This window comes from Cryptomeria japonica, chromosome 9, assembly GCF_030272615.1.
Source record: "Cryptomeria japonica chromosome 9, Sugi_1.0, whole genome shotgun sequence".
Classification (NCBI taxonomy): Eukaryota; Viridiplantae; Streptophyta; class Pinopsida; order Cupressales; family Cupressaceae; genus Cryptomeria; species Cryptomeria japonica.
Window position 1 is genome coordinate 213769357 of NC_081413.1, and position 15505 is coordinate 213784861.

General features: G+C 35.5%; 1 protein-coding gene and 1 long non-coding RNA gene across 3 annotated transcripts in view; one reads left to right on the forward strand and one right to left on the reverse strand.

Moving 5' to 3' along the window:
* The first annotated feature begins 1614 nt into the window (after window positions 1–1614).
* On the forward strand, window positions 1615–2731 carry LOC131044602 (uncharacterized). Its single transcript, XR_009105691.1, has 2 exons — window positions 1615–2213; window positions 2292–2731. It is a non-coding gene; the product is annotated as an uncharacterized LOC131044602 (long non-coding RNA).
* Window positions 2732–5479: 2748 nt separating this feature from the next.
* The window catches only part of LOC131044512 (histone deacetylase 9), a 90437-nt gene continuing 80411 nt past the window's right edge, over window positions 5480–15505 (reverse strand). For both annotated transcript variants that reach the window (XM_057977853.2, XM_057977854.2), the window contains 8 exons: window positions 8535–8627; window positions 8313–8421; window positions 7486–7535; window positions 7301–7391; window positions 6662–6732; window positions 6387–6485; window positions 6189–6255; window positions 5480–5947 (listed from right to left, as the gene is read on the reverse strand). In XM_057977853.2, coding sequence (XP_057833836.1) covers window positions 5859–5947; window positions 6189–6255; window positions 6387–6485; window positions 6662–6732; window positions 7301–7391; window positions 7486–7535; window positions 8313–8421; window positions 8535–8627 — 669 coding nt within the window. In that variant the 3' untranslated portion in view covers window positions 5480–5858. The remainder of the gene's footprint in view (window positions 5948–6188; window positions 6256–6386; window positions 6486–6661; window positions 6733–7300; window positions 7392–7485; window positions 7536–8312; window positions 8422–8534; window positions 8628–15505) is intronic.

Here is a 15505-nt window from a genome sequence, read left to right on the forward strand (position 1 = left end):
AGTTAGAGATTCTTTCTAGACAAAATGTGATATATTAATATTCTACATGATGCGATAATATGATGTGGTGTATTCAATACAACCATGGGATACGACCATTTGATTGCGGAAAATGTAATAAATCTTCATGTGATATAATAATACTTGATGTGGACATTTTGTGTGAACAAAGCTTTGCTAGTTACAGTAATGAGTTCTTCTATAGCACAAGCCACTATTTAAAATTCCAAACATGAAGATTGTTGGTGATAATATGTTTCTCCTTCAATTGGTTGCATTCATAAGACAAGGAAATGAAGGGAAGGGAAAATGATGCACAATGAAGTAGTTAAATAATTAAATGTATATAAGAAGGTAAGAACATACAATAGAGAAGGTGAAGAATAGGATCACATACAACAATGCTAATAAATAAGGTGAAATGAGAATAAGAGAAGCATAACAAACAAAGCATGAGAAAAAAAGGTCATAGTTCAAGAAAATGAGACAAAAGATGAAGTGATAATGAAAAATATATGTATAAAGATACTATATAAGAGTGCTCAAGTCTCAAACTCCATACCTACAAAGATAAATCTCCATCCAAATCTGGGATTTTATGTTTTATCTTTCAAATATGGTCCCCAAATCATGACACTGTCAAAATATTATCAAAGTCAACTCTCCATCTCCAAATGTGGTCCCCAAATGAAGAATAGTCTACTTGAATTCCCATCATCAAGCAATAACTTGTCCACTCGCTAAAAAATAGCCCAATGGGGTGTACCCTCGTCTTGAATTTCAAACATTATCCCTACACCAAGGAACTTTGGATGATCATAATTTCACACTTGCTAAAATATTAAATGTTACTAACTATGATTCATGCTAGTGATATCTATGAATTCTAATAATAATATATTTGTGTAAGTTGGGAGATCTTTCTTTTAAAAACCATATGACATCATCCTATTGTGTATCCAAGATCTACTTATTTCATTTACAATGTTCTTTAGCATGCTTAATTCATATAATTCAAGTACATATTAAAATTTAAAAAAATTATATATTTAAATGATTTTTTCTAGTACTTAACCTAATTTATTTTACACACAAATTAACTCCATTCTAAGCCCTCTATCAAGTATGGTACAACAAAGCGTATATCAAGTATGGTACAACAAATCATAAGTAGAAGAGAAAAAAACACTAGACACAAATTAACTCCATTCTAAAGCCCTCTATCATATATGGTACGACAAATCATAACTAGAAGAGAAAAAAAACCTAAACATACACTTTGTTATACCATACTTGATAGAGGGCTTTAGAATAGAATTAATTTGTGTGTAAAATAAATTAGATTAAATAATAGAAAAAATTATTTATATATATATATAATTTTGTCTTTATTTTAATATGTACGTGAATTATATGAATTAAGCACGCTCAAAAACTTTGTAAATGAAAGAAGGATCTAGAACCCCTACCTATTGCAATACAATAAAAAAATAAAAACTAACATGCTTTTTACCAAATAATCAGTTTCACTTAGAGAGACTGCCACTTTAGTACACCCGAAAAAAACTACAAATTGCACATGATTGTAAGTTTGTTTTGTCATCAAAGGCTACCCTTAACTCTGTGGACATTAAAATTATCTTCGCCTCCTTCACAACACAGCAAATTACCAGCATATGAGAGGCACTTTTTACCCAAAAAACAATCAATTATTAGAATTTAAAGGCAATTATTATTTTTATAGAGTGCATCGAACATGCTGAAAACACAAGGGATGAGAAGACAAAAATACGGTCGGCAAATGTCTTGTGAGTGGCGATTTCGTTTTGTGGGCATCAAGAGTATGTACCCCCCAAAGCTGCATCTTGGGCATTCAAAATTATTTATCGCACCAAGACAGCGAAGGACCTGACAGCAATGCCACTGCCAACTCATGCTCAGACGCATGACAAATGAAAAAGACAAAGGGTAAAAAACTATGCGTACTAAATTACATATATAGAATCCCAAGAAGAGACGTGGAATGAGATGGATTGATGAGTTTTAAATGCTTGGTTTAGCCTGTCCTTACTTAAGCCTTTCCCACCAGGGGACTATGCGGGCGAGCAGAGCCTTTCGCATTTCCAATGCTAAATTATTACAGAGGCTCGAGTCCCCAGGCAGAGGAGCAAGCCCGCTTGCCCTACAAACACATTCCATGTCTGTTTTCTCTGGTATGTAGTCTAGGCCTGGCCTTGTTGGTTTGGTTTTGTTTGCATTAAGAGATTTATTGTATTGTATTGTGTGTACAGACATGTGATAATCTCTGGTGCTGGATGAGCATGTTGGAGATGGAGAAAAGATTATACCACTTTTGAGCCCGTACGATATATTTGTGAGCATTACAGAGGAGGTGGTGTAGATTTGAATCTTATCTATATGTGCTGGTGGAAACCAGTGGGCAAGTTAATATATGGCTAATCTGATTCGAGTTAGATAAATGTAAGGGAGATGAACTAAGAGTAGTTGTAAGGGTTTTTGGAAACTATAGTAGTGTTTTTGGTTTGAATAAAAAGTGGGCTCTTTTTTTCATGGAGAAGAGTAAATATTCTGTTTCTGATGGTTGAGGGTAAAAGTCTATTGTACTCTTCTTTATTGAGTAATAGAGGGTTCTGGTATTATTTGAACCGAACTTGGTATGTTATTTTGGTCTTGAATCAATATATTTAACAAGATCCGATGGTTTTTTTAATTTGTATTTGTTTTTATAACTATTATCTTATCGGAAAAATAAAAATAATATCATGTTACCCAGAAAGAATAAAAGAATAAATTGTGAAAAATCAAATAATAATCATAATTTAATTATAACATGCAAAACTTGTGGATAAGATTATATTTTGATCATTTCATAATCCATCATCTGAGATAGTCAGAAAAGTAAATTAAAAATCTTATTTGACTGCATAAAACTAGTGCAAAATATTATAAGAGTTTTATGATGATGATAGATGTCTCTTCTTTGTTAATTTGTACTGAGAGCTCATAAATTTAAAATCATGTATAAGTAGGATCATGTATAAGTAGGGTATGTAAGCTTCATTTGTAATTTGTAATTCGGTTAGATGTCTCTCTTGCATAAATTTAAAATCATGTATAAGTAGGGTATGTAAGCTTCATTTATAATTTGTAATAGGTTAGATGTCTCTCTTGCATAAAGTATCTCTTACACCATAGTTTCTTACACCATGTTTTCAATTAGGTATCTCCTACATAAAGTATAAGATAGTTTCATATAACATGTTTTCTGTAGATCCAAAAAAAAAATTTAAAAAGATATTAAGTAAAATATAAACTAAAAACATAGACCATAAAAAGATCCATTTCTATTTTCATTGCCACAAACCATCAGAGGTGTTTAATTTTATATCTATTAAAGATTGCCCTTCAAATGCTGGGGTGGCTCGTGCTAAAAGAGAAATGCTTGGACTGGCTCGTTCTAAAAGAGAAACAGAAAGTTGATTATATTGTTGGATGTGGTAATGAAAGAGAGTTTAGGTATTTCTCATCCTACGAGATGATAATGAAAGAAACTTCGGAAAAAGTAGGATCTCGATTCCGAGGCGAAGTAAAGGAAGTCAACATACATTGGTTGCAATGCTCCTTGCGAAATCAGGAATATGCTTTTGAGCCCCCCGAGGAAGGTCTATATTTTTAAAATAAAAAATTGATTATTCTTTCCCTCCATAATCTCAGGAGTTCATTACACTTTACAAAGCATCAACATACCGAATTTAGTCAGGCTGTTCATATGTGGAGGTCTATTCAATTTTGATTCGTCCTAGTAATTCCTACGTCTCTTACCCAAATAAGCTTCTGTGCTATTTGATTATAATAGAACCCTCAGCCTTGAAATGTATAGTAGCACTCTTATTGTACACTTCCGCTTTGATTCCTTCTTATCCGATTTTAGAATCTTATTGAGTATTTCGATGCAGTAAGGTAATCATGTTAATATTTTCCTGTCTACCTGATATTACACTTTCATGGAACCACCTGTCCGTGAAAATAAACAACCAAGCCCCACTCTATTGGATATCCCATCCTGACACACTTTTATAATTAGGTATTATTATTCAAAATAATTACCTACAGAAAGCATGAGTAAAGGACCGATGCACCTAATCGCCATTATTTTGTAAGTATTGTTTATCACAAAAGATTTATTTTTTACTGTTGATAACTAAAATTTCATTTTGGTACACTACGCAATTACAACTCCTGAGCTTGTAAACGTTATCAAGCCCATATCATGTCAAATTAGTCTGGCCTAGTTGCATAAACACAGATGTGTTGCTTCTTGGCCAGACCATATCAAGATCAGATAATTCGCTTATCTCCATCTTGTACTCAATATCAAATATTTAACTATGGATTATTTGTTCTAGCTTACAAATCGACTTCATGGATTATTTTCAATAAATTGATAAAAGAAATGTGAGAATATTTAAATTTAAACAAAGATGGCAGAAAGCTGTATGGTAAACAAAAGATCTCAAGTCCAAACAGGTAACAATAACAATTTGATATTATCTTTTGAGTCTTGCACCCAAAATTAAATAGGTGTCATCTTTTGAGTGAATAATAAATTGCATATAAAAGATGTTTGATACAAACTTTGTCGTTCCATGTGCACAATTTGAATGCTTGTATAACAGCAATCTCAGTAATATAGCTTTTACTCGCCTTTTTAAGCTGTAGTAGAGCACTCAACATATACACTGTTGGTGACGAATGTTCTTCAATATTTAACCTCTGAACCAACTCCAGTGTCTTTGGGAAAACAAGAATCATTACCATGTGCTCAATATGAATAGATAACAAGCTTTGCTAAACAAGATTTGTAGCTTGCCCCTCTACTTATTACAGAGACGACACAAATGGCCTGGAGTGGTGACATAACAATTCAAATAATCAACAAGCAATAAGATCATAAAACAATGAACATCTATTATTCAAAAATAAGAGTACAAACTCGGGTATCAGAAACATTACAAGGTCCAAAGAGAATCTATCATTCCAATATATACGTGAAAGGTATGTGACCATAAACATTACATAATTGTACATATGAAAATATTTTCTTTTTACCATGACATTTTTTCAATAATAAGCTTGAGTAACATTCCCACAGCCGATCTGTCATAAAATTTGGATCGCCATTTGTGAGCTGGAAAATTTTGTGAAGGGAACAGGAGATATAAGTGCTAGCATGTTACTCGACCATGTCTGAGCATGAGTTCATGCTTGAACAACAGATAAGAAAAACACTGTTTTGTCTCACTTACATCAATCGATATATGAAAATCAAAACAATTAGAGAGTAATTTGCCGAGGCAGGGAAAATATTTAAGTGCAAAAAAATGCTGCTCTGGTCACTACACAGTCTTGCTTGAAATGTGCGCATGGCAAAACATCTTATACAGTCAAAGATACAGAATGAATCAGCCAATAGCTTAAATAAGCATAACGAAGTCTAGTCTTCAGGGAACATAAATTTTAATTGAGATTTTAAATACACTATTTGTAAGAAAATATTTTGAAGATTTAGTAAATCCCCCAAATATTACTTGGTAATCCAGAACAAGCATAGCCAATGTCGTTTATGAAGAGCGTCATTTCTAACAAATGCAACACTGAACCATTTCTAACAAAAATGAACAGCCCATAGCTTGTGAGGTATCCATCAAAGGTTAATGTGTCAAGCAGCTCTAAGATTTGGATTTTACAAGAAAATTGTTATTCTACAGGGCAACTTAGTTGCAGCAAAAAATTCTTCTTATGAATGGTTACAAAAAGTAAATCCTCATTCACTGCTTCTAGCCTGCTTCTTCCATCTCATGATCATTATCATTATCTCCATCATAGTATTCTTCGTCTCGCTGAATTTGCTTGTCTTGAATATGTTCTGCAAAGTTAAATCGAAAAAGTTGAGTTTAGTACCCATTCTGATAAGCATGAATAAAAAATGCTAAACCTGAATCTTATCATGGTCATGTTCAGACACTTTGCAAGACCATTTAAACTTATTCTTGAAGCATTATGTAATTCTATCGACCTCTGAATGTCTTAAACACCATCAGCCTACCACTCTAGCCTACTGATTATTTCTATTTCCTATGGTAACAATAGGTAAAAATGTGACTTACGGTCCATGCGCTCATCAGGATTCAATTCATCTTCATCAATATCAGGAATATATATGTCAGGTGGCACCTGAGTTTCAGGTTAAGAACAAACTATATCAAATAAGTCTACTGCTTTTAACCAACTAATCTTAGTTGCAGCACTTGAATAGCGTCAAAATCTTGAATTATTGTGCTGTACCGTAAAAGATAGACTCTTACTTCATGCATTTGTACACTCGGAGCATGTTGAATAGCCCTTAAACTCTCCAGAACCTGCATTTTAATTGTGCTCAAGTATGTCTTGCTATTCATGTTCTCCTACAAAATTACAAATTAAGGTTATTTAGTTTCTAAGATATGACAATGTAAATCTGCCTCTCTTACACAATCCAAAAAAACCAATGCATCCAGAAGAAATCCTATGATGTGAATTTCTTTACATGACAGGATTGTAAAAATTCAAGGGATTCCATATCAAAAGAGGAAAAACATACCATATTCACAGTGTTGATCTTTAAAGAAAAATCTGGTGAGAAGTACTTGATGTAATCGTTATCAGGAATTTCTACAAAAGAAAGGGCCAGTAAGAATGTCAGTTATTGTGATCTGCTGTGTCTTTTGTAACAAACGGTTGTTTTACAATTGAACATTGACAAAGGGATTAAAAAATCACAACCAGTTCCAATGCCATGCCATTCCTTGATGCTAAGGCATCTGCTGAGCATCTCAAAAGTTTCCTCTCTAATAAAGGTCGTTGCTTACCAGTAAATTATAAAAAAAAATTCAAATAGAGACCCAGCATGCGTATGTCAAATTAACCAGACACAAATAACCATAATAAACAAAGCTAGTAATGCAGCTGACGAAAACCTTCAAACCAATATAAACATTTCAGCCATCCCCATCATAATGAAATGCTGAAAGTAAAGAAACGATGTAAACCACCAGACCATAATCTCTTCTTTTGAATTTCTAAGGAGCTTGATCTTAAAACTTTTATAAACAATAAAGATTTTTATAAATCTTGCACACATGCAGTTTAAAGCATGCAGAGTCTTTGAATGCCAGCATAATTCAACATGGCAATGAAAAGAAATGATCATCAAATATCTAGTTAATGATGTTTATCTCACCATTTGGAAGCTCTGTATCAAGAAGTACCCCAGTTTCTACTGCCCAACAACGAGCAACATTCTCTTTTGTGTAACCTCCTCCCCCTGTAACCTGGGTAACATCCTTATCTTTGTCAGGCCTTGCAGTCACAAGATTAAGATTATGAACTGAGAATTCATTTCATTTAAATAAAACAACAGCTTACCAATAGTGGCAAATTAAATTTCTTCACTATTCTCACACATTGTGCATGTCCTGACAATATTGATCAAAACAATTTACAACAAAGATCACTTCCCATTTAAAGATACTTTGTGAAGGTTCTTAACATTCTATCCATGCATAATGAACCAAAAATAACGCATGTAAAAATGTAAAAATATAAATATACATAAGTGAACATTCTTAAACTCCTATCCATGCATAATGAACCAAAGATAACACAAGTAAAAATGTGCATGTCCTGCCAATAATGAACAAAATGATTTACAACAAAGAAGATGACACTTCCATATAAAGACACTTAGTGAATATCCTTAAAGTTATACCCATGCATAATGAACCTAAGATACATATGTAAAAAAAAATCTGTTCTTGAAGTCTAAATAAGATAAAATTATTTCAATTAAATATAAATATACTTGGTGAACATTCATAAACTCCTATCCATGCATAATGAACCAAAGATAACACAAGTAAAAATGTGCATGTCCTGCCAATATTGAACAAAATGATTTACAACAAAGAAGATAACACTTCCATATAAAGACACTTTGTGAATATCCTAAAAGTGATTCCCATGCATAATGAAGCTAAGATACATATGTAAAAAAAATCTGTTATTGAAGTCTAAATAGAATAAAATTATTTCAATTAATAACTCAGGTCTTGCATGCCATGACAAACAAATTGAAAGAATAAAGTGATAAAGTAATTTTACATATAAGAAGAATGCCATGACAAATTTGGACATTTCTACTCTAGACGCTGACAAGTGGAAGATGGAATTCTCAATTACAGGGAGATGAGCACCATCAATGGAAAGGTTGAAGCAGCCAAGGCGATCACCAGCAAGTGAATCAGCTCCACACTGAAGAACAATAGCGCCTGGCTGATATGTTTCAACTACCTTGGAAATTATCTGCATATTACAATATAATTTACATAAATAGAATTTATTTTCATTTACTGAATGTACCATCCTCATCAATATTCAATAATTTATACTACGCTGTAAAACAATTCTGTACTCACAGTTCTGAAGAGCCGTGTAAAACTAGCATCATCAATTCCATCTTTAAGTGGGACATTGATAGCATAATACTTGCCTTCTTTTTCTCCAACCTCCTTTACAAAGCAAATAAAACTGCAAGTTAGTTTTCGAGCAACGTAACTATTAGATCACATGTTTACTAGAAAAACAACTGAACAAGAATAGTTCTTAAAAGTTAATCGCTGGTCAATCATATTTATTCTGAAGATAAAAAGTTGAAGTTAAAACACTACTAGAAAACCAACAGATCATAAATTACTAATTTATTATTCTTAGAAGAAATACACCCATGTAGTTTTCCACAAAAGAAATCAATGATTTCAGGTTTTCTAAGGACAATCGAAAAGCATTCAAACCATCTGTTTAAGCTCTTCCATTCATAAGTACCTTAAAAACAACAAAAAAGTAGATTTGAAAGGAATTCTCTGCAAACTGCATACTACATAGAGGAAATTTCAATCACATACTCAGGGTTGGACTTGTGATTTCTTTTTTGATTATTTAGTTGAGGGGTTCTATAGGGGCCCTCGCTGGAAGAAACAAGGTTGCAAGTAAAAAACCAAAACAAACAAACAGCAGACAACAGGAACAGACTAGAATAGACAAATTACAATCAGAAATCCTGACATACAAAGATCCCAGCAGGGAAACCAACAGATTAGGCTCAAAAGACAACGAAATCAAAACTAAAAACTGGTACACCTCAAAAAAGCCTTGACTGAGTTGCAACTAGCCATCTGCAAGGATGAGAGAAAAAGCCCTCCAACCTCCATTAAGAACCATTGGGAAACTTCACCAATCCCATCTAGGGCTGCCATTTGAAGCTTTCTACCCGTCTTCCATCCCCATTGCCTCTTCAGTTTCTCCCAAGGCTGGAAATGAACCGAATTTATCCCTTCAACTACCACCTGAAAACCCTGAACGAGGGTTTGAAACACTTCTTCCTATGTCTATGACTTAGAGCCACCCACTAACTCCAGCAACCTCCTTCTGGGATCACACTGCATATACACCTCAATATGATGATCCTTAGTTACCTAAGAGGGAGCACGGGCAGAAAGGCCTGCACAGCAAAGAAACAACCATGGTTTCTCCACAAAAGCTCTTCATCCAGTTTTCCTGGGTTGGGAACCCAATGAAGATTCTGATAGAAGCTCATTCCCCCCTCTGAGCATTCCTTTTGATCATGAGCAAAATGGTTACATTGAAAGCATTTTCAAATCCACATATTGCAGCCACGAACCAGCTGAGGACAAAACCTGCAAAGAACAAACAAACAGCTGGGAGAGGTGATGCTGCAGATATACCTGTTGATTTTATGGTAGTGCTTGTTAACCACAGGCAAACATCAGATCTGTTGCCTTCCCAACCATAGACAATAAGCTCTTATCGTCACCCCCGAGCACACTACATGACCTTCATGTTATTGAATTTATATCTATTGATGCAATCATGACCTTGCATATATATGAATCAATACCTCCTAATAGACCTCAAGTCGGCCATATACTTTTGGCGCCAAGGATAGGGTCAGACCTATATATTACAAGTTACATATGAGTCTCCCTTAGTTGCAAGTTACATTTAACTTAATCACAAGTTACACATAAGTGGTTGGCCCAAATAGGGCCTGCCCAAAATTAAACTCATACAACTGCGATATCCAAATGCCAAGGCCAACAGGCCACTTGGCATTTTGTGCACTAGGTCGGCCCTAGAAGGGATCCGACCTAGCTACACAACAACACTCCCTCTTAGCTAGGGAGGATTCCTTCTAAATAACCAAGTCACATAGTGACTACCACCATGGCTACTCCCATGAATAATACGTTCACCATAGCTACTCCCAGAGGGTGAACAAGCATATCATGGAATTTCTTCCATGATACCCATCATACCTACTCGCAGAGGGTGGGCTCACCATGCCTACTCGCAAAGGTTGGAAGAGGGCTTTCACCTCAACCTTCTCCCAAAGAAGGATGCATTACCACCATGCCTACTCACAGAGGGTGGAACAAGGGCTCTAACCTCAGACTTCTCCTAGAGAAGAATGCATCTCCACCATGCCTACTTGCAGAGGGTGGATCCACCATACCTACTCGCAGAGGGTGGAACAAGGGCTTTAACCTAAGACTTCTCCCATAGAAGAATGCATCAACAAGGGATTGCACCTCAAACTTCTCCCTCACAGAGAAGAACTCGTTAACAAGGGATTGCACCTCGATCTTCTCCCTCACAGAGAAGAACTCATTAATAAGGGCTTTCACCTCAAATTTCTCCATCACAGAGAAAAATAAATTAACCAAATCTTCATGATGACGTGGCTCCCTCTAAAGCTGAAATGTCAAGCTCCCTCAGAAGCTGAAATGTCATGCTTCCTCTGAAGCCGAAATGTCAAGCTCCCTCTGAAGCAGATATCAACCTTCTGATCTCTTTGTCCAAGGTTACTTCTGACGATATGTCAGACTCCCTCTGAATGTTGATTCTTCCTCTACAAAGAAATGCAAGCAATCTTCCTTCCTTGAATGCAATCTTTGATTCGTCCATATTTAGCATGTCATAGACGCCTGCTAGTATCATCCAAAACAGGACTACCATATTCCTTATGTCCCGCAAGCTTCTCCAACAACAGCCAATATTCCTTGGAAGCTTCTCCAGTCCGGTCCCGCAGGCTAGAAAAGTAGCATGAATCTCTAATGCATTCAATATGGATATATGTCGTTCAAGGATATAATATTTCCTCAACATCGCAGCTCATCCAACCAAAGATTCGCCTCAATTGCATTAATCTCCTATCGGCTTTGTTGCCAGTCTACAAATTAGGGGAGAAGAACGACTTTCATTCAATTTGTTGCGTCAGTTGCGTGATTTCTTTGATATCAGCTTTTGTTGCTTAAAACGAAGAGAAATCCAAGATCCATGCCATCAAACAAGGGAGAACAACATCTACACATCGCACAACACAACCAAGCAACACAAATCCCCGACCTGCGAAGGCAACGCCATGAAAGCCCAACGCTGCTAAGAAAATAATTACAGACAACAAGGGTAACCCCAACCACGATTATTTTACAAGGGCGTACGCTAAACCATCCATGCTTCCCTACGACTCCCTTCAGATTTCACAGATCTAAAACATAGTCAAAAATCCATGGCAATCGATGATCTCCACCAAATGCGAAGCCTTCAACACTCCAAACGCCATATCACCCACAAAAACTAAATATCCAGCTAAAACAATTGCTACAGAAATCACATCTCCAGCAAAGAATCGAATGAGGATAGACAATCAACACTCCAGAACTAAGATTTCTCAGTCTGCAAATTACTTTGATTGAACTCCCTCAAAAGCACAGGATCTACCTTCAAGCGATTAGGCTCTATAGAAGGAACCCGCTCTGATACCATGTTGATTTTATGGTAGTGCTCGTTAACCACCTGCAAACATCAGATATGTTGCCTTCCCAACCATAGACAATAAGCTCTTATCGTCACCCCCGAGCACACTACATGACCTTCATGTTATTGAATTCATATCTATTGATGCAATCATGACCTTGCATATATATGAAACAATACCTCCTAATAGACCTCAAGTCGGCCATATACTTTTGGTGCCAAGGATAGGGTCAAACCTATATATTACAAGTTACATATGAGTCTCCCTTAGTTGCAAGTTACAATTAACTTAATCACAAGTTACACATAAGTGGTTCGCCCAAATAGGGCATGCCCAAAATTAGACTCATACAACTGAGAAATCCAAATGCCAAGGCCGATAGACCACTTGGCATTTTGTGCACTAGGTCAGCCCTAGAAGGGATCCGACCTAGCTACACAACAACAATACCCTGGCACAAAGAGACATTTCTATCAAGATCCAGCTTGATGAAGGATCCAATATGATCACTAAAAAACATGTCTCCCAATCTGCAGACCGAAGAAAGGTTGTAGAAATGAAGGCACCATGGATAAAACTACCTTTCTAGGATCAAAAAAAGGTTTCAATGGGCATAAAAAAAGACCAATGGTGCCATGGAACTAAGGCCCTTCTCTTTATCGTCCATGGAAACAAACTGTAGAAGGAAAAAGTCCTTCAAGAGACAAAAATGAAAGGAAGGTTGTGTTGTCCTCGTTTTTTTATTTTCAAACATGTGGCAATCCTTACAAAATTTTGGTTTAAATATGTTGTTTTTGTCTCCAAGGCATGTTTTACAAAGTGCAAAACTCACAATTGTTAGTGTCAAATCATTGGGGGGTGTCTTTGCCATCATTGTCCAAATTTTGGTGAGTTTTCGAATTCTTTTTCTTAGCCTTTTGTGCAATTTCGGGTTTTAGAGCAATCATTGCAGGTTGAAGATTTTACTCTTGAGGTACATTTCCCAAGGCAAAAAATTTGCTCCTTGGTGAACTGGACTGATCTTCGGTCCATCCTCGATTCACGTTTCAAATTTCATCGCGTTTCAAATTAGTTTGCTACGTCTTTCTTTCAATTTCGGGTTTTTTCTTCCTAACTACAGGTGGGAAATTTTCCTTTTATTGCAAGTTTTAATTTTCTCTTGTTTTAGTGTTGTAGGAAAATTTTAAAACAATTACAAGTGCACTTTATTTAAAACTTGTCACTTGTAACTTTCTTTTTATTTCCCCCTTGCTTTTTATGTCTTTTAAATCATTGTAGGAACTTTTTGGACAAATTACAAGTGAATTTTAAATTATAAGTTTAAAAAGAACTTGTAATTTCTTTTAAAAGTTCCTACTTAAGTGACTTTTAGATGTTCCCTATTACATGTTTTATGTCCTTTAAGTCATTTTTAACTTGTAAAGGGGATTTTATTTCCCTATTACAAGGCTTTTTGCTCCTTTATGTTTTTAAAACTTGTAATGGGGATTTTATTTCCCTATTACAAGTTGTTTTGCTCTTTCTTTTTGTGTTCTTCTTCCTTTAAAACACGAATTTGCCCAAATGAAGGAAAAAATGATGTAATTTAAAACTTATAAAGGGGTTTTACTTGGAGTTGAAAAGGAAGAACCCAACCTGCACATTTGTTCTCCCAAATCCATTTCTTGTGGCATTTCTCCACTAAATCCGTCCTATATTCATTCAAAATCGTTGGAAATCAATGTTTATTGCCACGTTTTTCATCAAAAACGGATTGGGCAAACACGTTTTGCATTTTTTAAGGCCTTTTTAGAGACGTTTCTAGAAGACGTCTTTGTTGGTTATTCCCATGTTTTGGAGTATGAAATTCGCCACATTGCAAACACGTCTTGCATTCTCCCTTCATTGATGAGTGTTTGTAGTCAAATCTACTTCTCTTCATGTCGTTTTTGGAGGAGGAGGTTAAATCAAAATCCGTTTTTGGCTGCCAAGGGTTTTCAACGTATCTATTTATGGAGTATTTCAGTTCTTCCCAAGCTCATTTGTTTTGGTCTAGGGCATTTGACCAAGCAAGAATTCGGGTTTCTAAGTGATCTTCCCAAATTGATAAGTTATGTGCAAAACAATTTGTGAATGTGCAAGATTTTCCCCCTTTTCATTTTTACTTGTATTTGGGAATTCAAAACCCGATTACAAGTAGCTTTGGTTATGTTGTCCTTCCCTTTGGTAAAAAGAGTTAACCTTTTTTTTACAAAAATTACAATGTTGAGAGTTTTTCCCATTTTCCAAGTTGCCAAGATGAGAATGTCCCTCTCCATATCTATCCATGGTCATATAAAGTTTGCCATTACCGGTTGGTATCATTTTTCCCATTACAAGTCCACTTGCAACTAGAATTTTAAAACTCAACTGCAGTTATATCTTCACTTGCAGTCAACCTTCCAGAACTCGAAATTCACTTGTGAGTCCATTTTTGCATCAGTTTATCCCTTCCCTTGTCAGTCTTGTTTGCACACACGATCTACACAATCAATAAATTAAGGCATGGGCCTTATTTTGCAAACAGATTCCAAGATTGCAGGATGATACAAAGAAGAGATACAACAACAATTCATGGTTGAGAGCATAGAATGCTTTCAAGATAGAGATAGGTTTCTTACTTCAGCCTTGCAAAGAACTTCCCTCCTGAAAAGCCAGTACTACCCCAAGCATGTGAAAGGTTGAAGTTCGTTGGCCAAGTACACAAAGATTATTAAGGATGCAAATTCCCGTTCCGGTTCAAGATGTCTTCACCAATCCAGAATACTTTAAGTTTTAGCATCCTGAAGCGGCATGAAGATCATCACAGACAAAGGATGATGCAGTTGGAGTCGTGTCTTTGGACACTTAGAATAATTATGCATTTGTAATTTTGTTTTGACAAGTTACATGTAAAAAAAAAAACTTTGTAATTGCAAGTTAACTCATCACTTGCACTTTTGTAATTACATGTAAAGCAACTACAAGTCGAATTCAATTAGGATTGTAGTTGGAATAAGTCATGGTGGTTGAGAGAATTTTTCAAGTTAGTTGGGATCCTCCCACCTTTTTCTCTAGGCTCCTCTCCTATAAATACTTGAGGGGGTCTATTGTAATTTTTATCTTTTGGCAATGCAACAAAACTCTTTCAGTTTGTATGTACACTCTAAGACTTTGAGTTTAGTTGTAAATCAAATTGCAATCAATTAAAAGGCAAATTGCTTTCAAACTTTGTGTTAATTCAAGGTGTTATGTGACGACATTTTCTAGAGATTGATTGTGAGTTTTGAGGTGTTACACAAGAGGGATTCAAGCTCAATCTTTCAGACTTTGAGCTACTTATTGTGTTTGGAATTTTAGATTGGTTTTAAGATTTGATACTGCAGACTTTGACCTGCTTGTCACGTCTGAAACCATTGTAGGACGCTCAAGAAAAGGGGTAACTTGCAGATTTTGTGCTGCTTTTATTTTCTATGTTTGTGCATAAGAGGTGCATCATGTGGTGAGACTTTGAGCTGCTACATATTGTGCTTAGTTACCAGAAAATCATCTACA